The 26,076-nt window shown below is 41.8% G+C and overlaps 1 protein-coding gene across 2 annotated transcripts in view; it reads right to left on the reverse strand.

Annotated features, from left to right (window-relative positions):
* Window positions 1–26,076, reverse strand: part of LOC121285910 (oxysterol-binding protein 2-like) — a 195,142-nt gene that overhangs the window by 18,923 nt on the left and 150,143 nt on the right. For both annotated transcript variants that reach the window (XM_041202852.1, XM_041202851.1), the window contains 2 exons: window positions 24,465–24,629; window positions 7,021–7,266 (listed from right to left, as the gene is read on the reverse strand). In XM_041202852.1, coding sequence (XP_041058786.1) covers window positions 7,021–7,266; window positions 24,465–24,629 — 411 coding nt within the window. The remainder of the gene's footprint in view (window positions 1–7,020; window positions 7,267–24,464; window positions 24,630–26,076) is intronic.

The following is a 26,076-nucleotide window of genomic DNA, read 5'->3' on the forward strand; positions in this document are numbered from 1 at the left end:
GTAACGAGTAGGTTAGATAAAGGAGAGCCAATGGATGTTATCTACTTGGACTTCCAGAAGGCCTTTGACAAGGTGCCGCACAGGAGGCTGCTCAGTAAGATAAGAGCCCATGATGTTAGAGGCAAGGTACTAGCATGGATAGAAGATTGGTTGTCTGGCAGGAGGCAGAGAGTGGGGATAAGGGGGTCCTTCTCAGGATGACAGCCGGTGACTAGTGGAGTTCTGCAGGGGTCAGTGTTGGGACCACAACTTTGCACTTGATACATTCATGATCTAGCTGAAGGAACTGAGGGCATTCTGGCTAAGTTTGCAGATGATGCAAAGATAGGTGGAGAGACAGGTAGTATTGAGGAGGCGGGGAGGCTGCAGAATGATTTAGACAGGTTGGGAGAATGGGCAAAGAAGTGGCAGATGGAATACAACGTGGGGAAGTGTGAGGTCATGCACTTTGGTATGAAGAATAGAGGCATAGACTATTTTCTAAATGGGGAGAGAATTCAGAAATCTGGAGTGCAAAGGGACTCCTAGTCCAGGATTCTCTTAAGGTTAACATGCAGGTTGAGTCGGTAGTTGGGAAGGCAAATGCAATGTTGAGATTTATTTCGAAAGGACTAGAATATAAAAGCAGGGATGTGCTACTGAGGCTTTATAAGGCTCTGGTCAGACCACATTTAGAATATTGTGAGCAATTTTGGGCCCCGTATCTCAGGAAGAATGTTCTGGCCCTGGAGAGGGTCCAGAGGAGGTTCATGGGAATGATCCCAGGAATGAAAGGCTTAACATATGAGGAACGTTTGAGGACTCTGGGTCTATACTTGTTGGAGTTTAGAAGGATGAAGGGTGATCTGATTGAAACTTACAGAATACTGAAAGGCCTGGATAGAGTGGACGTGGAGAAGATGTTTCCATTGGCAGGAGAGACAAGGACCTGAGGGCACAGCCTCAGAGTAAAGGGAAGACCTTTTAGAACAGAGATGAGGAGAAACTTCTTTAGCCAGAGAGTGGTGAATCTATGGAATTCATTGCCACAGAGGGCTGTGGAGGCCAGGTCATTGAGTGTATTTAAGACTGAGATAGATAGGTTCTTGATTGGTCAGGGGATCAAAGGTTATGGGGAGAAGGCAGGAGAATGGGGTTGAGAAACTTATCAGCCACGATTGAATGGTTGAGCAGACTCGATGCGCCGAATGGCCTAATTTCTGCCCCTATGTCTTATGGTGTTGAGCTACCTTCTTGAATCGCTGCAGTCCATGTGGTGTAGTACTCACAATACTGTTAGGAGGAGAGTTCCAGGATTTTGACCCAACGACAGTGAAGGAACGGCAATATATTTCCAAGTCAGGGTGGTGAGTGACTTGAAGGGGAACTTCCAGGTGGTGGTGTTCCCATCTATCTGCTGCCCTTGTCCTTCTGGATGGCAGTGGAGCAATTTAAATCTAACCCATCCATCAGGAAACTGGTGAGATCGGCTGGAATGCCCAGCCCATTCTAACTTCCACTGCAGTCAGTGCAGTACAACATAGGGCAGGAGTGTAAAACTCTGTCCCACCCTCTCCTGTGGAATTCCTGTCCAGTGAGTTAGGTTGAAATGACCCCCCTAGGTTTGAAGGCAATTTGGACTTCGATAAGTAGGATCTTTGTGGTGAGAGCAGCCAATGCCAGGGAATGGGAAACCTTCAGTTTTTTACCAAGTCTCAGGATCAAACACTCCCAAGGTCAGGCACTGCCTGGGTCGGTGAACAGTAAAGCCTCTTCTCCCTACTGCTCAACTCCAATATTAGAAGATGATCCTCTTTCTGGTTTGTGGATAGTTCTGCGCTTTCACTGGAGTGTTGTCTGGATGGGTTGAACTCATTTCATGTCAAGGTTTACAGCCTTACTGGATACGTCTAAATGGCTCATGGCACTTCAACCAGAAACAACAAATACACCCTTGGAACATAGCTGCAATAGAATATAATGGTTCGGGGCATCAAAAAAACTGAGAAAGAAAAATGAAGCGCCAGGGATAGAAGGACTAAGAACCCAATTCATCAGAGATAGAGGGAGAGAAACATTGAGGGATTGAGAGATGGCGGAAGTAACACTGAGAGAGACTGGAAATAGAGAGATAGACACTGAGAAGGATTGGAGTTGGAGGGATAGGCACACTGAGGGACTGATGGAGGGAGAGGCACATAGGGATTGGAGCTGGAGGAATAGATAGTGAACTGGGGTTGGAGGGATGGACATATGGAATGCCTGAAGTCTGACGGACACAGAGGAGTGAATGTACCCTGATGGAATAGAGGGATAAACATGCTGACAATTCTCACAAGCTGGGGAGCTGGGTTCTTTCTCAGAATGGATGAAGTTGAAAATAACTTGCCCTAGTGAGTGAAAGAGATAGTTTGACATCCATGGGGTTAGAGCTAGATGTATTTTCAGATATATTAATCTAAAATAACCCAAAGTAGAAAATAGCATGATGGAATATTTTCCTAACATATTCTAATTTATGCATGAACAGACATTTAGAGTACTCTAAGATGCACATTCATTAGCTGTAGTCATTAGTGACAATAATTATATGCCTTCAATAGGTCTTATTTATAGATATGAAGATTCTGATTCCAATCTTCAGCATAATAGTGCAGTAGGGAATATGCAACATCAATTTCTTAATACTCAAGGGTCTAGCAGCCTTTTAAGTCTTGCTGATGTGTGTAATAGTGTTACAACTGGGTCAATAAATGATTAGAAACAGTCCCATTATTTTGGTTATTAAGTAACGAGTGGGACTATGAGCTAGATTTATTGATTATCCATTGTCAATGTTTGGAATATCTAACCTTAAGTCTCCCACTGAGTGGTGCAGTGGGTTAGTCACTGTTCTTTTACTTCAGGCCTATCTTCAATTGCAAATTCAAATAGTGCAAATTTCTCATAAGGATCTCATTTGTGAAATAATCCTGGACAGGCCCAATGCAGGACTTGGTAGGCAAGGACCTGCAGTGTAAAATTGCCCTAGGATTGAACACTGCTTCACAATATCACACATAGGTGCCATACTTCACAATATCACACAGAAGTATCATGCTCAGAAGACATGAAGGAAGTGCCTGACTAGCTACGACTCATGCAAAAGGTAATTTCTAGCCTTCAAAAAACTGCAAGGCTTTGTTATTTCTAAGAGGCGCCAATGCCCCCCGTGACTGCAGAAATCAAATTCCAAGGAAATGCACAAAGACCCTTCACACTTCTAAGGCAGAGCTCTGGTCAACGGAGACAATACATCTGCGAGGACAAAGGGGGCCCTGAAACTGCTGAAACTTACTAATGGACGCAACATTAACCATCTCAGGAATCCAGACCAGGAATATACATCCTTTACCCAAACCAAGGGGAAGAAGTGGGAGTTATGTCACATGACCTGACCCCCCTCACTCACCCACCCAGCTAGAACTTATAATATTGCCTTGTGGAGCTGAATCCAGGCAGTCTGCCACCTTCCATTAATAAAGCAGCAGCAGAAACAGAGCTCTGTCTAGGTTTAAATTGCCTGGCCCTCAGTAAGGCTGATTCATCTCTATGTGCTTCTCCCACTGTGGAAGTCAGCACTACTGGAAAAGTGGATTACCCCCACATCAGTTTTATCTGGTTAACTCTCTGAAGGAATACACCATTGGGCTTGATTCTGGACTCTGATGAAACAATAATTCTTATTCAGTATGTGGTCTTTGCCCTGTGCCTCTTTCTTTCCCTTATCCGTCTTTTATTGTGTGAATGTACCAGGGGCTACATAGCAAATTCTCTTCCCACATTTTGAGTTTGTGTGTAAAATAAACTAACCCTCTGATTTTACCCTATCTCGAGTTTGCTGTGGGATTATTAATAGTGGATTGAATCACTGAAAACTGAGGAAAAACTGGGGAAAGTGGCGAGGACAAAGGTGCCCTGAAACCGCTTTAACTTATTAATGGATGCAACATTAACTGTTTCAAGAATCCAGACCAGGAATACACATCCTTTATCCAGATCAAGGGTAAGAAGGCACATAACGACTCTCTCCCACCACCCTTCCAAAATTTAATAGGACCTGTAATATTGTCTTGTGCAGCTGAAAAGGGGGGAATAAAAAAAAACCTTTCTGTTTACGGATGGGTGGTGAGAGGAGAAATCAAATCAATTTTAAATTAAAACCCCTCTTCTCTGTAACAGAGGCCAGAGGATGGTTGCTGTGGACAACAGAAATAACTGTCTCAGAGTATGATAGGGGATGGTCTTTTAAGGCTGGGAGTGAATAGAGGGAGTTTTTTCTTTCGTCTCTGTCCAAACTATAACTAGTTTGAGAGTGCTTGGTGCGATACTGTATGCTTGAAATGGGATTGTCTCATGCCCTGAAAGTAAATTCCCTCAATTTGAGGATGATCAAAAACATTTTAAAATAAAAGTTAAACAAAAATATCCAAACATTTTGACAAGATCTGTCTCTTCCCTCGAGTGAATTTCAGACTGAATAGGTTGATGTTAAAAGCTCTGCTCGTACTTAAAAGGCTGCATTCAGAATCACTGAACTGATTAGTAATCAAGTTTTTTCTCCAACAATACTACAATTCACCTCATCACTTCTCTTAGACACATCACAAAATGCTTCATATACAAAGACTTCTAATGGAATAATTGGCTGTTGTTACAGGTAAATGTGACAGCCATTTTGCACAAAGCAAGATCCCACAAAAAGCAATGAGACGAATGGCGGCTTAATCAGATTTTGGTGATGTAAGCTGTTGGAGTAATGTTGACCAGGACACGAAGACAACTTTCTGCATTTTTTCAAATGCTAGCAGGGGTTTCTGCTTTCCACCTGACCCACTGGAATAGCACCTCAGTTTAATATCTAGGTCGATGGGTGGCACTTTCAAACAATGCACATTCCTCTGGATTCTGAACTTAGATTAGCTACTCAAGTTCTGGAGTATATCCTGAGCACACACCTCTCTGATTAGTAAGCAGCAGTGTTAGCAACTGAACCAGTGTAATAAGTCTGCAAGATTCAGGTGAAGGGTCAAGCTCATAGTCAAATGGTTAAAGAGCAGAAGAGATGTCGTGGTTTAGGGATACCCAGTCTGTGTTTTTAGATGCCTGCAGATGGCAAGAGGAGGGGAAGACTGAGGAAAGCAGGGAGATCCACAATTTTAGTTGCGAGAAAAAAAAGATAGAATAACAGAAGGTACAGTTTGCCAAAATCAGGAGTCATAAATATAAGAAATATAATAAATCCAATATGAAATTCAAGAGAAGAATTTTTACGCAGAGAGTGACGAGTGCGGAACTCACCACTACATGAAGTAGATGCATTTAAGAGGAAGATAGCTAAGTGCATGAGGGAGAAAGGAATAGAAGGCTATGCTGATAGGATTAGTGAAGTAGGCTGGGAGGAGGCTAGTATGCAGCATAAACACTGGACTAGCTGGGCTCTGTGGCCTGTTTCTGTGCTCTAAATTCAAGTAGTTCTTAATTCTGTCTGAAGCTCTTTATCAGTAGTATTTAATCCAGAAGAGTAGCCATTTAGGGGATTACTTTCTTCCTGGAACACGAAGTCTGTGTTAAATGAAAGTTGATCTTTAATCACTTTCTTTAGGACATTGACAGGTTTACACTTTACTCAGGGCCCTTTCTGTGAAGTTAGATAACTGAATGGCTGATCAGAACATACCTGTGACAATGCTGCAAAATCAGAGAATTACAACAATTATGAGGAAACGGAAACAGTCTTCACCCAATCCAACCTCTGCTTCTTCCTCCAGCCCTCCATCCCAGCCCGATTCCTACGGCCCTCTGAATCTGGCCACTCATGCATCCCCTCTCTTTTTGTGTATCCACAGAGGCCGAGACTACTGTTGCTTTGGCCCAACATGCTAGAACTCTACCTCTAAAGCTCTTCATGGAATTCTAACAGAATTACAACACAGAAAGACCACAGTGAAGCTAAGGGCTGACACAAAGGTACCCAGCAAGAGACTAAAGGAGGGGGTTCAAGTCATACATTGGCTGGTGCTGTTTCAAACAGGTGCCTGCTCAAGTTTGGGAGCAGCACACATACACTGGATCAGGAATGATTCATAGTGGTGGAGGCTGAAACACACCTCTACAACTGCCCTACATTTGGGCTCATTTCTCTCCTTTGTTTCCAACTCCCATTACATATTGTCTAAGGGTTACCGAATGAAATGGTCAAATCAGAGCCTACTCAATGGCTCCACACTGACAACATTTCAGAATGTTGTCACTGGATAGATGAGGAAAATTGGCCGATTTTCCCCCTGAACCCAAGGCTATCAAAGCCTCTAGTATAGTTTCTGACTGTGATCAAGTATCATGCATCTACCAGGATGGTAGGAAGTGTCCAGAAATTCCTATTTTATCCCAGACCAAGGGTTGGATCTGGAATCTCTGAGTCCTATGGTTTAGTGCCAGCCCAGGTGGCGCATCAAGGAGCCCTAGCAAAACTGGAGTTAAAGGGGAGCAATAATGTGTACCATCTACAAGATGTACTGCAGGAACTCACCAAGGCTACCATCTAGGAAGACAAAGGCAGCAGATCCATGGGAACACCACCACTTGGAAGTTCCCCTCCAAGCCACTCACCACCCTCATTTGGAAATATATCGCTGTTCCTTCAATGTCGCTGGGTCAAAATCCTGGAACTTCCTTTCTGACGGCACTGTGGATGTACTTACACCACATGGCTGTAGCGGTTCAGGAAGGCAGCTCACCACCACCTTCTCAAGGGCAATTAAGGATGGGCAATAAATACTGGCCTAGCCAGTGATGTCCACATCCCAGGCACAAATAAAAAAATCCTCTGAACCCCGAATGTCTTTCCCACAACTCAGTTTAGAATAGTGAGGCCATAACATGGAAACTTCCCATCACAAAGTTATAGGCTATATAACTGGTCAATGTTTATGATACATCATTTTAATTGTTGGACTGCGTGCGCAGACAATGACCAAAATCCCCTCTGAAACCCCTTACCTGCTCACACAGCGAGCGGAAGCCGCTCTCCTCTAGCCGGTCCAGCTCAAACGTCTCCCCAAGCAGAGGGTTAAAAGGCTTTGCTGTGCGATGGGTGGTTGTTGAATAAGAAGACACAGTGAATGCAGCCACATAGCACATCTGCTCTGCAGGATTGTCGCATCTAGCTGCCTTGTCCAATAATTCGTGATACTCTAAGTCCTCAGTTAGTCTCTGAAGCATTGATAAAGGTTCATTGAAGTTTACCTGGAATCAATGAGAGTATAAGCCAAGTTCAATAAAATTAGTGGTTGTTTAAACCTTTAGAAGATGAAATTGCACTGTGTGGTTATTGCTTTATCTCTTACTTTAATGGTATTGACAGTATTTAAAAGTATTAACTCTCGTAGGTCAGCTAAACTAGCAGCTAATGGAATTGTAATACCAACATGTTAAGCACTCATATGCTAACATTGCATCAGCATGGTTACACTGTATTAATGATGGAATCTCGCCAACAGAATTCCTTCAACAGGAAGGTCCTGAATTTCCTTGAGGATTCTCCTGATCATTGGCTGTAATTACAATGGAAGACTGGAGGAAACTCTGGAGAAAGGGTCTGTTTATAATCATTTCTGCCTGGGTTCCACTGATTTCCTGGAGGTCAAGATGACTTCCACATAAATTCTGGACCAGGACTCCACACCAGGACCAGCTATTCCAGTAGTGTATGGTTTCACATTTGCACTGAGACTGGAGAAGGTCCTCACATCCTGATAGGGATGTCCGCTTCCAGACTGATGCTAGCCTAGTCTGACGCCATAGAAGATATGAACCTTAGGTGAATGCTTCTCCCAAAGAGCGGCACCTCAGAGAGTACAACACTCCCTCAGTACTGCTTCAGGAATCAGCCTATATTACGTACTTCAGTCTTGGTGTGGATTCAGTCCAAAACTTTCTTACCCAAAGGTGAGAGTGCTACCAGCTGAGCCCAGACAGTGAGTGTTGATAGCTGTTCAGCTACGAAGGGACATCATAACAGATTCAGTTTGTCTACACATGATCTCTCCCATATAAGTTGAACAATAGAGGGAATCATGGTCAATTATTTTCTCTGCCTAGTCAATGGGCATTGTCACCAATTATATAGTCCCTTACTGCCAGCCAGCTGAGATCAACATTGCCAAGAACTGGACCTTCCTCATCTGCCTGGCTGTTTTACATTGGATAGAATGTTCATCAACCCATTTGACAAAAATAAAGTCACCAGCAGAGACACAAGAGTTGCTGATATTTGGGATGCTCATGCTTGGATAATATATCCCTTACTTCCATTTGTTCAGTTAAATGAAATCAGTGCAGTGGGAATCACCCTGGGTGCAGTGTCTCTCTTGTTTTGCTGAGGTTTCAGTCATAGGATCTACCTTTGGATATGGTGGTCAGTTTTCACACTGGGGCACTTACTGCTCAACCACAGCAGGCATTTTGCTTAGGCTTGTTCAGATATTTACTCTGGTTTAAGAAAATTCTAGGCTAATGCTTCTGAATCTTCTAGATAAATCTTCTCTGACTGGATCCCCGAATGATATTCCATGTGATATGAGATTACCACATATCAGCATAATATTATTCAAACTGAAAACATTATTTTCACAACTGGAACCAATTTACACTATTTGAATTAAGTGTTGCATACAATTTAATAAAGGCCAATTTCTGCCCTTAACCCGTTGGCACAGCATAAGAGGTCTCCCTTTTGAGAAAGAGTTGAGGAGTTTTTTCTCTCAGAGGGTCAATAGTCTGTGGAATTCTCTTCCTCAGAGAGTAGTGGAGGTTGGGTCATTGAATTTATTCAAGGCTGAGTTAGATTTTTGATAGACAAGGAAGTCAAGGGTTAGGGGGCGGACAGGAAAGCGGAGTTGAGACCACAACCAGATCAGCCATGATCTTACTGAATTACGGCGCATAAGTCTCATATTCCATGGGCGTGCAACCTAGAAAGTAGCTGAAGCTTTTAAATCTAGCTACTGAGGTTGATTTGACAGCTTTATGGAAAGGAAGAAAGGATTTGTATTTATATAGTACCTTTCAAGATCTCAAAGGGCTGTACAGTCAATGAAGTACTTAAGTGTAGTAATCTTGTAACATAGGAAAAATGCAGCCAATTTGTGCGCAGCAAGTTCCCACAGAAAGTAATGTGATAACGACCAGAGAATCTGTTTTAATGATGCTGGTTGTGGGATAAATATTGGCCAGGACATCAGAGATAACTCACTTCTTTTCAAGTAGTGCGATAGTATATTTTACATCCACCCGAGAGAGCAGACAGAGCCTCGGTTTAACATCTTATTCAAAAGGTGGCATCTCTAATGGTGCAGCACACCCTCAGTATTGCATTGGGTGTGTCAGACTAGATTATGTGCTTAAGTCTTCTATAATTAAATTTGATCTTGAACCCACGTGCTTCTAGACCCTTGTGTTTTATTTGATGACTTCCTGAATCTTACTGCACTATCCTATGCTGCTTTTTAATCTCCTTAAATCATTCCATTTTCTCTGAACTCCAGTGTCCTTTCTTTGCAAATGCAGCAGGTGGTGCTGTTCTATGCCTTGGACATTAATAGTAGTGAACAGGATGGGGCTAAACAATGATACCGACAGAAAATGCATCGATAACATGACAAACTCCTAATGAGACCAGCAAGATGGCTGGAGGCGACGTATTTTGTATTTTACCTAATAAGCATTTTCAAAGCTTCATGTCCTTCATTAAAGGCATGGTGGACACTGACCCACAGCAATGCTATTTATTAATATAACTGTCTCAGGATTATAAAAAAGGATCTGTAATCAAAAGGATCCATTGTATTCAAAGGTTAGTTTGTGTGGAAGTGTATATTTTACCATGCCTAGTGTCTGTGTGAGACTGCATATGAGGTCTGTGCATGAGGGCGTCAGTCTGCATGGGTATATGTATGTGTGAGGCTGCCTGACTGAGAATGCCCAGGGCTGAGAGAGTAAGGGGTGGTGCAAGGCTATGGGTTTGTGGCAGATTAATCCCATTTTACCTCCTTTTCCTAAAGTGAATGGTTCTTCTCTGCACAGCCTCCATTCCTGCCTGAGAACATTAACAGTTAAATTTCTTTCAGACTTCAGCACTATTGCTCGGAGACAGCCCGAGGTCTGTGGGGTTAGTAAACAGCAATACAATATCACAGTGTTGATGTTCCATTTGTTCATGCAAGTATTTAATTTGTACCTTTTAATTTTAAAAAAAGCTGCTGGTGATGAGGGGTACTGACAATGCTGTGGGTTATAATAGGCAGAGCTGACTGATCAAGGAGTCTGCAGATGGTTTCAAAGCCACACATCCAACTCATACATAAAGTTTAGCCAACATCATTGAAACAGATTCTCTGGTCATTATCACATTACTTTCTGTGGGAACTTGCTGCGCACAAATTGCCTGCATTTTTCCTACATTACAAAATTACTACACGTAAAAAGTACTTCATTGACTGTACAGCCCTTTGAGATCTTGAAAGGTACTATATAAATGCAAGTCCTTTCTTCCTTTCCATAAGGCTGTCAAATCAACCTCAGTAGCTAGATTTATGGCTATCATGGTTGAACGCCCATGGAATATGAGACTTATTGCTCCGCCATTCAGTAAGATCATGGCTGATGTCAGGTTCAGCATGTGCACTGAAGTTTTAATTACCCTAATTTTATATATTTTATTTTTTCCCCCGTTTTTGATTTGCCAGCCAAGAGGTAGATGGGCATTCTACGTCAGTAACTACTGACCCATGTTGTCCATTCCAGGTATTAACATGAGCGAGTGTGGGATAGCATCTAGAGAGTAGTGATTATAATATAAGATTTAAGATCCTGATTGAGATATGTATATATATATATATATATATATACATAATATATATATATAATATATATATATAATACAAGGACCTAAGTAGTTAATTGGAAAAAAGCTAACTATGAGGAATAAGGATGGAGGTAAGTGAGGTAAGCTGGAGAAAAATATTGACAAGGAGATAAATCAACATTTGGCAATATTTAAAGGGGAGATGAATAGTGCTCAAGAGAAATATATTCTACTAAATAATAAGGACAAACTGGCCAAAATGAGTTGCCATGGATAAATAGGGAGATGAGGATAACACTGAACCTAAAGAAAGAGGCATGAGCCAACACAGTGTTGTTAGAGAACTCCCTCCCGAACAGCAGCACTGTGGGTGTACCTACCTACACTACATGGACTGCAGCAGTTCACCTGCTCAAGGGCAGTTAGGGATGGGCAATAAAAATGCTGGCCTTGCCAGCAATGCCCACATCCTGTGAAAGAATAAAAAAAAACAATAAAAAGAGTGGTGGACAGAAGGGAATATGATGAGTTTAGAATGGAGATTAGAAAGAGAACTAATTAGGAAGGGGAAATAATGTGATGAAAATAAAGATATAAAAACAGTGACATATTCTACAGGTACATAAACAACATAAGGATAATTAAAGTAGAGAAATTGCCAATTAGCAAGATAAATTTTACAGGAAATGTTGCTGAAATGGCAGAGATATTTCGTCTAATTTTTCACTGAACAGCTACCAAAAAGCGAATGACAACAGCAAAAGGAGAGAGGCATTACAACAGCAATGGTAGAAAGAATGGAGATGCTAAATTTAATAGTATAAATCAAAAACAGAAAATGCTGAAACTGCTCAGCAGGTCAAGTAGCATCCATGGAGTGAGAAACAGATCCTGTAATTTTAGTTCTCCCACTCTGACCTCTCTATCCTCCTGCAGCATTTCAATGAAGCTCAGTCCAAGCTTGAGAAACAGCACCTCTTCTTTCAGTTAAGTAAAAAGACCAGCATAAAGTAGTCGGGCCAAGCAGCCTGTTTCTCTGCTGTAGATTCTATAAAACGGTAAAATAATGGAACTGGTTATCAGGAGTAAACTTGATTACCAGTACATCAATGACCTGGTAAACAGTGGTTTACATGGATTCACAAGAGGAATAAACATCAACTTCTTTCAGGGAGTGACAAATGGAGTGGACTGTGGAAAATCCTGTGCTTTGACAAAGTTCCAATAAAAGGCTCTAAGTCTCAAAAACTCAAAGCTTTGGGAAGAAATAAGGTTTAGGCTTTCTTTTTATTCTTTCGTTGGATGTGGGCATAGCTGGCAAAACCAGCATTTGTTTCCCAGCCCTAGATACCCTTGAGGTGGTGGTGAGCCATCTTCTTGAGACATTGCAGTCCATCTGGCGTAGGTATATCCACAATGCTGTCTGTCTCATTTATTCCTTTTTGCCTTTTCTGCAGTAGTTTGGTACAACTGAGTGGCTTGCTAGGCCATTTCAGAGGGTAGTTATGAATGTATCGCCCACATTGCTGCGGGTTTAGGGTCACATGTAGGCCAGACCAGGCAAGGACAGCATAATTCTGTGACGAACTTGGTACTTCGCAAAAAAATAAATTGTATTTGTGAGATATCTCTTTAAACAAACATGAAACTAAAGAGAGTTTGGGAAAGAGGGTTAATTGGATTTCCTGGCTATGGCATAGGTTCTGAGATGTCAGACTCTGGCTGACATTGCTATGGAGATGAAGCCATGTTAAAAAAACTAGAGAAACAGAAAGTAAGTGGGTTTTGGGTTACAGCTAGTGGTCACCAACAGAACACACAGGCTCTTGTGTGGAAAGAAAGCAAATCTCTCAGGAAGAGGTCAATTTTTCTGTGTGTAAGAAAAGGAGATAGGAGCTCTTGGAGGCACTTTGCAAGCTGGCTAAACAGGTATAAAACCTGGAAAGTTGTGTGAATACCTCAGACGCTAAAGAGCTCGGTATTTTGCCCTGAAGTGGCCAAACAAGTGGTTGGTTGGTTGGTTGAAAAGGGACTCTGGAAAGCTACATCATCAGGGCTGCCATGACCCAAGGAAACGAAGGTTCAGTGTGCCTCGCTGATGATAATCATACGTTTGAAACTTGGGGGTGAAAACTGTTATCGAATAGGACTTCTGGCATACCTTGCATGAATAAAGGACAGCATATTGTAGAACTGTGCAGCTACATAATGCCTTACATGCTGAAGGGAACTCCTCATACTTCTGAGAGATGTAGCTTTGTGGTCTTGAACATTTACAGTTAAATTTATTGTTTCTATTGAAATACCTTTTGTTTGTTAATACATGCTTAATTTTAGGTTGTTTTTGGGTTTGGCAATTACAGTAAAAGTTTTAATAAGTAAAATATTGCTCATTGGTTCTTTTTGTCAGAGTTATTTGGGGATTCCTTTCTTTTCAGGTTGTTGGTCTCTATGAGGATTTAACACTTTCCTCAAGGACAATAGTGAATCATATGGCTTTTTACAACAATCGATGATAGTTTCATGGTCACCATTACAGAAATTAGCTTTATATTCCAGATTTATTAATTTATTAATCCCATCTGCTGTGATGGGATAGAGTTTTCCTTCTGGAAAGGGCTGTTCTTACTCAGGGACATAAGATTGTTAAGGGTATAGAAAGTAACCTGTGATATTACTTTAAAGTAAACATGGGGGTATGGGCGTCACCAGCAATGCCAACATTTATTGCCCACCCCTAATTGGTCCTGAGAAATTTTAGTGAGCTGCATTCTTGAACTTCCGCACTTCTGCGGGCAAGGTACTCCCACTGTGCTGTTAGGTAGGGATTTCCAGAATTTTGGGACAACAACAATGACAAAAAAATGTGAGGAGAACAAGGGGACGCAGGAGACAACTTGCTAAAAGGTAACTTTGGCATTGATATCAAGAAATTCTTTACACACACAGTGAACAACATGTGAAGTGCATTTCCAGGTAGAGTAGTGGAGCCAACATCTAAGAATTATTTAAGAAATAGTCAGATGCTACAAGGGGTGCATGTTGGAATCTCTCTGGATGGACAAATTAAGGGGGTCTTTCCTCATCCTCAAAGATCTTATGATTCTACCTCTAGATTTCTGTTAGATCCTGTTCCTTGAGTTGACCAATAGAAAGTGCACGATTGGTAGCATTGATTCACTCGCTTTTTATCATAATCCATCATCCACAACGACTGCAGGCAAGATGATCGTTGATCTGATGTGAAGTTGAAATTATGGCTCAAAACTCCTCCTTCCATTCTGCCAATAACAGGTTAAATAACAACTGCACCCCCCCACCCCCAACCAAAGCATCCTATGGGACAGTGGACAGTGCAGTTTTAAGTGAAACCACATCTTGGAAGGCAAACCTGTCAAAGCTGAAGCTTTCTCTCCCAAACTGGCAGTATCCCAGGAGCTGAGACATTAATTATTCTATCGCTTCACGCTTGCTATAAATAGCTGCCCCACTTCACCTCAGTTTCCAGTACATTTTCACCTGCGCCTCTTCTGGAAGTGCGATAATACATACATTCCCATAAATACTTTGTTTTTTTTTCATCATTGTCACTGCAAGTCTTATCAAAGGAAGGCTTCATTAAGTACACAATATGCACATCACTCAGGAATAATAACAGCAGGTTAAGTTTTTTGTGACAGAGAAAAAACATACACAGGCTGCTCCTGCCTCCGTCCCAGAGTCTGATGCATTTGCCGAGGGATTCTCATTAACAGACGCCGCCAGCTGCTGCATCTCACTAAATTCCAAAGGATTGGGAGATTCTAGCAAATTATAGCAGAGGCACAATACAAAGTGACATTTTGCCTGCAACCATTGTATTGTCTGAGGCCGAACTGATTATTTTTAAACACTGACAAGCTGATTAAACACGTAAAATGAAACAGCAGGAGCTTAGGCCTGTGAGGTCTACACTGGACATCAGTTTGAGGGGCTGAATGAGGTGGATTTCCTTCAAGAAACCATGGCCATCCTTCAGTGAAAACTGCGGTGTTCAAGAGGTTTGAATGGAGAAGTGTGGATATTTGAGGTTTGCAGGGTTGGAGGAGCTTATATCAAATGGGGGTGGAGGGGAGGGGTGAGGCTACAGAGGATTTGAAAACAAGAATGATAATTTTATAACTGAGGCACTCTGCCAGATCAACGTACAGCTGTGAAGGAGGGATGATGGGTGAAAGTGACTTGCTGCAAGTTAGGATAGAGGCAGCAGAGTTCCAGAATAGTCGAATCTAGAGATAAAAGACACGCCTGAGGGTTTCAGCATCTGATCATTCAAGAATGCAGTATGGGATAGGCAAACAGATAGTCTTGGGTGAAGCCCCAGGTTTGCTTTTCACTGGGGAAAGGATGTGGTGTTTGTTTTCTGCCATAACTGGTAGAGAAAGAGTTGCTGAGTAGGCATTCCTGAAAAGGCCTTGAACATCATAGCTACATAATATTTTTAATGATTTGATTTCACTCTGATTCTTGACAGAAGACATTTTCCATAAGTTGTAGACTTAACCAATAAGCAGGAACAAAGCTGTGCTCAAAGCTCGAAGTATATTACCCCATTGTGAATGGAGTTAATGTGCTTCAAATCACAATTAGGATTGCTCTTTCAAGGACAATCAGTTGTGAAAAATCCTCCTGAGAACCTTCAACCCCTGAATATATAAAGATTAGAAAATCAAAGCAATTTTACTTTGATTTCTTTGACTGCCTTGTTCAGTCAGCAAATGACTATCTAGGGTCATGTTATGCTTTGATAATCACCAGCTTCTCCAATAATGGCACACAAAAAGCCATTAATTCATCAGTAATACTCCTGAAAATCTACCCAAAATGTTTCATGAGTTCTTTCAATGTTTGGCTCTCTTCAATACCCCTGCTTCTGGTGAAATCTGCTCTGCCATGGCTCATTCCCTTGTAGTGCCAGTGGTGCATGTCATGCTCGGTCCTTTTGGCCTTGTTTCATTGCCCTGGCTTCATTGCTCTGGCTTTGCCTACTGTGCATGCACCACCAACAATCAGCACCTACAAAAGACATCTGAATGTCTGGCTAGTTCGACATGTTTCTGTGATTTGCATTCCAACTCCATTACAGCCAAGATCTAAACATTCATTCATTGAAAAATAAGTGATTTTGCAGTGAAACATAATTTATTTCCACATTAAGATGGATGTGAGGAAAATTTTCCTTTGAGACTAAAGTGAACATGGGAGGAATGTAGTCTTCTCAGTACTGAGAAAGAAATGCTGCTAGAAAAGGCCACCCCATGTAATTATCATCTAATTACAGTATTCTAATTACAGTATTAAAGGAATACAGATCAGGGGAGAAAGGTAGACAGAGAAAGAGAGAGAAATGAAAGCCAACCAAGAGAAAGACAACGGGTGAAAGAGAATGGCCGGCAAAGAGAAAGAAAGAATATGAGGAAGAGATGGTGCGAAAAAATTGAGTGAGAGACATAGAAAGATAATAAGAGAAAGAAAATGAGGGATATAGATAGATGTTAGCAAAGTAGACAGAAACAAGAGGGTATCATTTAATCCAGGTCACAAGGGCTTTACCCGCTGACTGGAGAGACAGTGAGAGCCCCATGTAGCCTCCTTTGGTGTAGGCCTACATATTAAGTGCCATCAGGTACCTAAGTGGACAGTGGCAGGCTTCCTCAGGACCAAGAACTGGGATTCCTGCCCCCCACCCCAGGCACTGCACCCACCAGAGGCCCAGCGAGGGACCCCAGGCCACAGGTGAGTGAGGATGGGAAGCGGTTGCAGGAGTGGGAAGGAAAGGAGGCAACAGTAATGGCAGGAGATTGGATCTCAACAGGTTTGTCACACCAAGTAGTGGAAATCTGGAACTTGCTCCCTTAAAAGGTTGTAGATGCTGGGTCACTTTTTAAGACAGAAATGGATTGATTTTTTTTGGGTAAGGGTATAAAGGGATATGAAGAAGAGACAGGTACATGGAGTTGAGGTAATCATCACAGAAGAAGACAGAGCATTGCTGATATGGTGCTGAGCCACTGAACATCTGGGTTGGGGGCTGGGCCATTTCTAGCATTTGGAAAGAGCCCACAGAAAAAGTTGTGCTGGTGTCCCAAGTGGAGATTCATCTGTGCATATAGGTACATGTACTTAGAGCTATAATTTTTGTCTGAATGTACTGCAGTGTTATAACTTTGTGCTACTGGCTCACACTGATCTCAAGCATGCTTCAAAGTATAAAGGGTCCAGAAGAAATGTTATTGCACCAAATACGTCAACAACTGTGTAAATTGCAATTATTTTGAAACATATTTTTCCCTCCGCACATCTGACTCTAGCCTTCTTTAGCTGAGACAAGGATCTCGCCAATTTGGTAGACAACTCCAGTTTAAGGATTTGAATTTGCTGCTGAATGGATAAAAGGTGCCACATTTGGTGCAGAGCCCTTAAGACCAAGAAGGTTCTAGGTTCAATCTTTGATGAAGTGTTGGGTTAGCTGGGGCAACAGGAAGCACCACAATTATTTTTAGTATCAGAGGGTTGGGTGGTGGGGTAATTCAGCGAGGCTGCCTGTTCTTATCATCAAGTGACATCTTCTAGCGAATACATGTGTGGGGATATCGTATAAGGGCAGAATCAGACTTAGGTGCAATGTTAAAAAGACTTCTCAAACACATGGCTGGACTTTTAAATTAGTTCAGGGTCCAGGTTAGAGACAGACAGGGTGCAATTTGGCATCGACTTCCTCCGTGCCAGTTTCCCACATGATTCCGAACCCAAGCGATTTTCAGAGAGGGTGGCTCGGGGTCACATCCACTACTTGAGGCTAATTACGGTTAATTACAGGACCTAGGATCTAGGGCAGCATGTGGGTGGGGTTCCAATGAATCCCACGCCTCCTGAATAATGGTCGCAACTGTGGCTACTGGTCATTCCCTGGAAGGGATTGCCCCTCTGGGGTCATTGTCAGGCATTGCACCTTTTAAAACATACAAATAAACTTATCTTCGCTTATCCCTTGCAGGCCCCATCTTCAGTGGGGTTGCTGACCACTAAGTATTGGGGTGGGGGGGCTCCCGTTTACCTTCCAATGTTGGGAGCCCAGCTGCTGTCACTGATTTGATGGCAAGTCCATTTCCTGTCCTTTGATTAGCCAAAGATTTGAAAATCCTGGTGAGCGTGCATAAAGCGTACGGGGTCTGGACCTGGAACTAGTCCCCATCTCTGGTTCCCAAACCATGGCTGAAAATCCAGCCTGCAATATCCAAAGGTTCACACATAGAAATTGGCCACCTGAGCAAAATGCTGTCATGGAACCCCACCCTAGCAAGAATCAGTACCCTCCAGGAACAAGGGATCACAGTGAAAATGAGCAGATAAAAATCAGAATTTAAAATCCTCCCCTCAATGGTTCTGAAGGAGATAAATCAACTCAAGACCCCTGTCTCCACCCCATCCAATCAAACAATCCAACATTTCCTCTACTGAAGTTAATGAGAGGTTAGTCAGCATTCAACCAATATAGGAATGATGAGAAAGAGACAAGACATTCCTAACAACTCTGGGCTCTTCAGTCTGCATGTTATGTGAATTATGACTCACTAGGTCATCGTTTAGTTATAAATTTCATTCACAGACTCTTTAATTTGTAGAATTCTGCCTCAGGAAGTAAGAGAACTCAATGAATCTTGCTTTGATAAGACTCCAACAATTAATTTTTCAAGGTTATTTTGTTACTACAGACGCTGAAGTGTCAATCTCTGGTCTGCGACCAAAGTCTTAAATGGAGGTATAACAGAGCAGCTGTTCTGCTCAAAGATCACAAAAGCACTTTTACTTCCTCAGCCACCCTTTCACACTCACGCATGTCAGTCTGCCCATGCTAGCAAATACCTGATGCTGTAGAGAACATAATAAAGGGACCCTGTAAAAATGAGAAGGATTTACCAACACCACCTCAAAGGAATTAATACAAAAATAAATTGTCTTCACATTTCTTGAGAGTTTGTCTGGAAGCCTGGCCCCAAAAAGAGCAATGAGTCAATTGGTGCTCAATAATTAATGGTTGCTTTGTGCGGCTAAAGCTCTCTTAAAGGTGGCTGGAACAATGACAATACCCACTGCCTCCTGTCCATCTGTTACACTGCTGAGAGGTAGGACATTGTGATGAGTGATCTCCCACTGTGCCTTCACAGAGAGGTTTGGAGTGGAGATCGGGAACTTCCTTCATAGGAAGTTATGGAAACCTGGAGGAAAATTCAACTTAAAGAAAGAGTCTTGCGTTTACATAGTGCCTTTCAGAACTTCAGGATGCCCCAAATTGCTTTACAGCCAATTAAGTGCTTCTGAAGTATTGTCATGTAGGAAATGTGGTAGCCAATTTATGCACAGCAAAGTCCCACAAATAGTAATGAGATAAATGACCAGAAAATCTGCTATAGTGATGTTCATTGAGGACACCAGGGAGAGCTCCCATGTGACGTCTTTGATAGTTCCATGGGCACTTCAATGTCCACCTATGTAGAACATAAGAAATTAAGAGCAGGACTGGACCATGCTCTGCCATTCAATAAGATCATGGCTTACCTTCAGCCTCAATTCTAATTTCCTACATATTCCCCATATCTCTTGATTCTCTGAGACAACAATGTTTTATCTATAATTTTCTATTTATTCATTTATGGGATGTGGGCCAGCACTTATTGCCCATCCCTAATTTCCCTCAAGGTGGTGGGGAGCTGCGTTCTTGAACCATTGCAGTCCATTTCAGCCTTAAATATATTCAACGATGGGGTATCCACAACCCTCTGGTGTAGAAAGTTCCAAAGATTCACAACTCTCTGAATGAAGAAAATTTTCCTCATCTCAGTCTTAAATGATGTGCCCCCTATTCTAACACTGTGCCACCATGTTCTAGATTCTCCAGCCAGGGGAAACAATGTCTCAATATCTACCCTGTCGAGCCCCTTCAGAATTTTCTATATTTCAATGAGATCACCTCTCATTCTTTTAAACTCTAGAGAATATAGGCCCAATTTACACAGCCTCTATCATAGGACAACTTTCTCGTCCCAGGGATCAAACTAGTGAACCTTCACTGTAATGCCTCCAATGCATTTTATCCTTTCTTAAATATGGAGATCAAAACTGATGTGGAAGTCCTGCTGTTGTCTCACCAAAGCTCCATACCATTGCAGCTGACTCCTTATGCTTGTTCTCCAATCACCTTGCAATAAAGGCCAACATGCCATTTGACTTCCTAATTGCTTCCTGTACCTGCATGCTGACTATTTGTGCTCCTTGTATGAGGACACCCACGTCCCTCTGAGCATCAACATTTACAAGTTTCATACCTTTTAAAAAACATTCTACATCTCCTGATTCTCACAACCAAAGTGAATAATCTCTTATGTCCCCACATTGTACTCCATCTACTACCTTGTTGCCCACTCACTTAACAGCCAGAATTTCCTAGCCCCTCATGCTAGTGGGATCTTCTGGTCCCACCAATGTGAATCAGGATTTCAATGGCTCAGCAGCCCCGCCATGGGGGAACCCGCCGCATAGGGGCTGGAAAATTCCGGCCAGCCTGTCTATCTCTCTTTGCGGCTTCTTTGTGGCCTCCTCAGGGCTTGCTTCCCATATATCTTTGTGTTGTCAGCAAACTTAGATGCATTACTCTCAGTCTCTTCATCTAAGTCATTAATATAGATTGTAATATAGATGAGGCCACAGCACTGATCCTTCCAGCATTCCACTAGTTCCAACATCCCAACTTGTAAATGCCCTATTTATCCCTACTGTCTGCTTCCTATCAGTTAACCAATCCTCTATCCATGTTAATATATTACCTCCAACTCCATGAGCTCTTATCTTGTGTATTAACTTTTGTTTGGCACCTTACTGAATGCCTTTTTGAAATCCAAATGTTCTACTTCTACTAATTCCCCTTTATCTATCCTATATTCTCAAAAAAAACTCTCATAGTTGAACACGCTTTCTCTTTCGCAAAACCATGTTGACTTTGTCTGATCATACTATGATTCCCCAAGTGCAATGTTAAGACTTCCTTAATGATAAATTCCAGCATTTTCCAAATGACTGATTTAAAGCTAATTGGTCTGTAGTTCCTGGTTTTCTCTCTCTCCCTCCTTTCTTGAACAGCAGTGTTACATTTGCTAACTTCCAAGCTGTTGGGACCATTCCAGAACCTAAGGAATTTTGGAAAATCATAGCCAGCACATCCACTACCTTTGCAACTATTTCTCACTGAACCCTAGGGTGTAGGCCATCAGGTCCCAGGGATTTGTCAGCTTTTCGTCCCTTAAATTTCTCCAATACTTTTTCTCTGCTGATATCAATTACCTTAATTTCTTCACTCTTATTAACTCCTGGGTTACCCTCTATTTCTGGTATGTAACTGTATCTTTTGCTGTGAAGCAGGCAAAATAGTTCTTCAGTGAGTCTGCTATTTCCTCATTGCCCACGATAACTTCTCTTGTCTCTGTTTCTAAGGGACTAATGTTTACTTTAGCTACTTTCTGCCTTTTAATATACTTGTAAAAGCTCTTACAATCTTTTTCTATTCCAGGCTAGTTTACTCTCATAGTCTATTTTTTCCCTTTTTATCAACTTTTTGGAGTGGCCCTTTACTGGTTTCTAAACATTCCCAATCCTCAGAATGGCTATTATTCTTTGCAGCATTGTAAGTTGCTTCTTTCAATTCATTCTATCTTTAAGACTTGGGTTAGCCATGGATGGATCTTTCTTGCTGAATTTTTTTATCAGTGAAGTGTATTTATTTTGAATTGGTTCTTTAAATGTTTCCCACTGTTTATTTACCACAACTCCCTTTAGTCTATTTACCCAATCAACCTTAGCCAATGTTCATCTCATACCTATGTAATTGGCTTTCTTAAGTTTAAGACTCTTGTGATGGAAGTATGTCACTTTCAAACTTAATATGGAATTCAATTGTATTATGATCACTATTTCCCAGTGATCTTTTACTATGAGATCACTAATTAACCTTGCCTCATTACACAATAATAGATCTAAAATAGTTTTACCCCAAGTTGGTTCCATAACATATTCCTCCAGGAAACTGTCACAAAAGCTGTCTACAAACCTATCTTCCAGACCACCCTTGTCAATTTGATTCGCCCAATCCATATGAAGATTAAAGTCCCCCATAATTATTACATTGCCCTTGTTACAAGCTCCAATAATTTCTCATTTAATGCTTTGTTCAATGAGCCTATAAACTAACCCCACCAGCATTTGCTGACTCTTGCTATTTCTAATGTCCATCCATACTAATTCTACTTTCTGAACTTCTGAGCCAAGATGCTTTTTCACAACTGTGCTTTTATCACCCTTCTCTATCAAGGCTATCCCTCCTCAATTTCCATTCAGCTTGTCTTTCCAAAATGTTGTGTAACCTGGAGTGTTTATTTCCCAATCTTAGTCATCTTGTAACCATGTCTCTCTAATGGCGATTAGATCTAAACTATTTATCTCTATTTCTGCCATTGGTTAATCTACCTTATTGCGGATGCTTCGCACAGATAAGGAGCTTTTAATTTTATTACTACTATTCCCTGCATGGACCTTACTCGCTGATGCACTATTACTGTGAAACTCTCTGTCCCTTCCTGTCCCACTCTGCTTTTCTTTACCCACATTGCTACAATGTTCTGTTGCTTCAGCTCTTCTCTTTGGATTTCTGATTCTCCCAGTATCTGAACCCTCTCCCACCTTTGTTGGTTTAAAGCTCTATCCACTCTTGTAATATGCCTTTAAGGGGTAGCAGCATGACATCACTAGAAGAGAAATGTGTCATGTGATCAAGTCTTAGTTTTACTTCTGTCTTGAGCAGAACACCTACACACAGCTGATGTCTTCAAGCTTTATACCTAAGTATAACTGTTCTCATGTGCCTAGTCTTAATAAATGAACCCATATCATGTTTACCAAATCCCTTATGAGCGATTAGGTATATCATTATAACAAGACAACATCCTCAGCCCCACTTGTATGGTTCACCAGGGGACACTGGTCCCAGCCCGAGGTTGGGGGGGCAGTGGTGGTGTGTGGGGGTGTGTGTGCGTGTGCGTGTCAGGGTGAAGGGGTGCAGTTGGAGCCTTGGTTTTACATCCCATCCATAAGATGGCGCTCTGGCAGTGCTGTACTTCTTCAGCAACATACTCAAGTGTCGGCCTAAATTATATGCTCATATCTCTGGAGTAGGACTTGAAACCATCATTCAGATTCAGAACCCTGTTACACACCTCTCAGTGGCTGGGGTTAAATACTGAATGTTATTAGTGGAAGCCTAGGAGTTGGGGGATGGCCGAAGACTTGGAGAGGCCAAGGCAGAGGCAGGAATCCCTCCTCAAGCTCCTTTATAAGGACCGTAGAAAACAAGGACAACAACTTGCTTTTCTATAGCACCTTTAACATAGTTAAACATCCCAAGGTGCTTCACAGAATGTGAATTTGATACCAAGTCACATTAAAGATTATTAAGAAAGGTGATCAAAGGCTTGGGTCCAAAAGGTAGATTTTAAGGAATGTCTTAAAGGGGGAAAGAGTGAGAGAGGGACATAGAAAGGAGGAGAGGTTTAGGGATGGAATTCTAGAGCTCAGGATAAAAGGCAATTCAGAAATTGCTCAATTTCACAAGTGGCTTCCATGTAATGGCTGGTGTACAGTATATCATAGCAGCAGTGATGGCCTTTTCTCAGTTTTAATCCCTAGTGGGACTCTTTAATGAAACAGTCCACATATCATTTGAGGCTCTCTGAATTGCTGTCTGCTGCTGAACCAGAATTTAGATGCTTTATGCAGTAATGTAAAAAGTTGTTCCCATACACATACATCCTATGTATAACATCACATGTGGCATGTGGATAATTCTTCTTCCTTCACACAAGTCTTAATGATGAGTAAGCACAACACTAGTCGGTGTTGATAAACTGCAATCAGGTGGACAAATTCAAGAAGTTTAAGCTAATCAAGACAGTGCCAGACAGTCTTTACTATGATCTGTAGAACATTTTTTCTCCCCAATAGGTGCAGACTCATATCGGGACATAATTACACAGGTGCAGGCTGCCCTTGGGCTCTGTGGCTAAGAGACCATTGTTCAAGAGTCAGCCAAAGCAACAGGTGTCAGCAGACTACTTAACTGTGTAGGGCATCATGGCTGAGTCCAATTTGGTCCTCACCTGACATCCCAACAGTCAAACTTCCAAATATGAGTAATGAACACTGGTTAAGTCCATCTCACATAACAAAGTCGGAATTAATCTGGACCTTCTCCTCTGTATCACTTAGGCTGGGATTTTCCGGCCCTGTCACGGCGGAACCTGCCGCAGGTGAGGCGACTCCCCAGCCAGAAGTCCATTGACTTGCGGTAGGACCGGAAGATCCCGACGGCGGGTGGGTGCGGAAAATCCCACCGTTAGTGTTAATAGATGACGGTTCTACCCACTGGGCTACAAGCAGATACAAGGACAGAGAGCTGGGATTAAACTACACACAGGCAAAGGTATAAGTTACTTACAGGCATGGGAATCTTAGATAGCTCCTTCCCAATGCAGTTTTTCATAATGCTCCAGAGGTTAAGGCTGTAATTGGGCTTGTCTGGGATTTGAGTCCGTCTCTTTCTGTTTGGCTTTACCTCTCTGCTTGCTGCACTGAAGGAAGCTTGGTGTTGACACTCAAGAACCTGCAGGAAGGATAGCACAATGACCAATATGAGGTAAAGTATGTAGGTGGGAGTGCATCTGAGAAAGGAGAATTACTGCTAATTATAAGCAAAATGCTGGCTCAGGAATAGAAAGTAATATTCTGTGAGAAAATATAAGAGCAAGTAATTTTACGGATATAAGTACTGTTTTACAGAGAGCAGTGAATATCACATTATTACTTGTTAAACACAAAGTGACATTACCCACTACTGCGGGTTATGGGTCAAGGGGCTCGGCACTATAATGAAAGTAATGAGTTATATTTCAACTTATGAAGTTTTAACTATTTTAAAATTTGATCTGCTTATTTGGAGAGAGTCCTGATTATTAATAAAGATTATTGATTACAACTCAAACACCTAGAAGCCAACCAAAATCACTGAATAAAATTAATGAGATTAACACTACAGAGTCAGCAACTCACTGACATTTGTATCACAAGGGCCATAATTCCATGAGACAGTTACATTGGGATATATTACAGTGACAAGCATGTTAGGCTGCTGGGCCTGGTACACTGAGGACGTGGGCTGTGGAACAATGACTGCTATAGAAGTAAGGACATGTTACACTGAGGCTTGTGTTACTGTATATCCTGGCTCCGGGGAGTTTACTGATCATTCCCTGATCATTCCCTGATATTACTCTGCTGGTAAACCCAGGCATGTATCTCCTTGTCTGTTTGATGTGCTGGTAAATTCGGTGCTTATTGTGACCAACGGTTACAGCAACATCTGGTGTCACATTTTACAATGGCACTCAATTTACCAGCACATCAAACAGACTAGGACATACACTGATGTCATTTTAAATGGGAAGAACATTTTAAGACAAGCTTGATTGAGAGAAAATCAGGTCATAATTTTGTATTTCATTAATTTAAGGTAACTGTTACTGTAGTGCAATTTTAAATGGGAGTAACATAATTCTGAAGCTATGCTCACTGTACCGATTGATAAACATTTGGATTATAGAGATCCAGCTTCAGGGACTCAGACTCAAAGGTTCTGCAATCTAACCGATGACATTCAAGTTAAAAAATCCCTGTGGATTTCACACTGTGCAGCGTGCAGGGTGTAAAATGAATGGGAACTATCTAACCTCAAAGCCCCTTAATCAGAAGGATTTTGGAACAATTCTGCATCCTTTCTAGCGGATGAAGTGTGCTGGGTGTGAAATGCATAGAGATTTTAAAAAGGTGCAAATTGATATGAGAGAAGTCTGCTGTTAGTCATTGGGATCTCAAATGGGGAAATGGTTTCCGTACAATTGAATGGGGAAACCCGTACGGGAAAGGGGAAAAAAATGGTTAAGAAAGAAAAGGACAAAATTACCCAAATCCATGCCTGTGGCTTCATGGAGCTTCCTGGTTATGGAGTGAAAATAAATGATGGGAAGGTCACAGTGAGGAGTGTTTTCTGCAAG

This window comes from Carcharodon carcharias, chromosome 13 (assembly GCF_017639515.1).
Source record: "Carcharodon carcharias isolate sCarCar2 chromosome 13, sCarCar2.pri, whole genome shotgun sequence".
NCBI lineage: Eukaryota > Metazoa > Chordata > Chondrichthyes > Lamniformes > Lamnidae > Carcharodon > Carcharodon carcharias.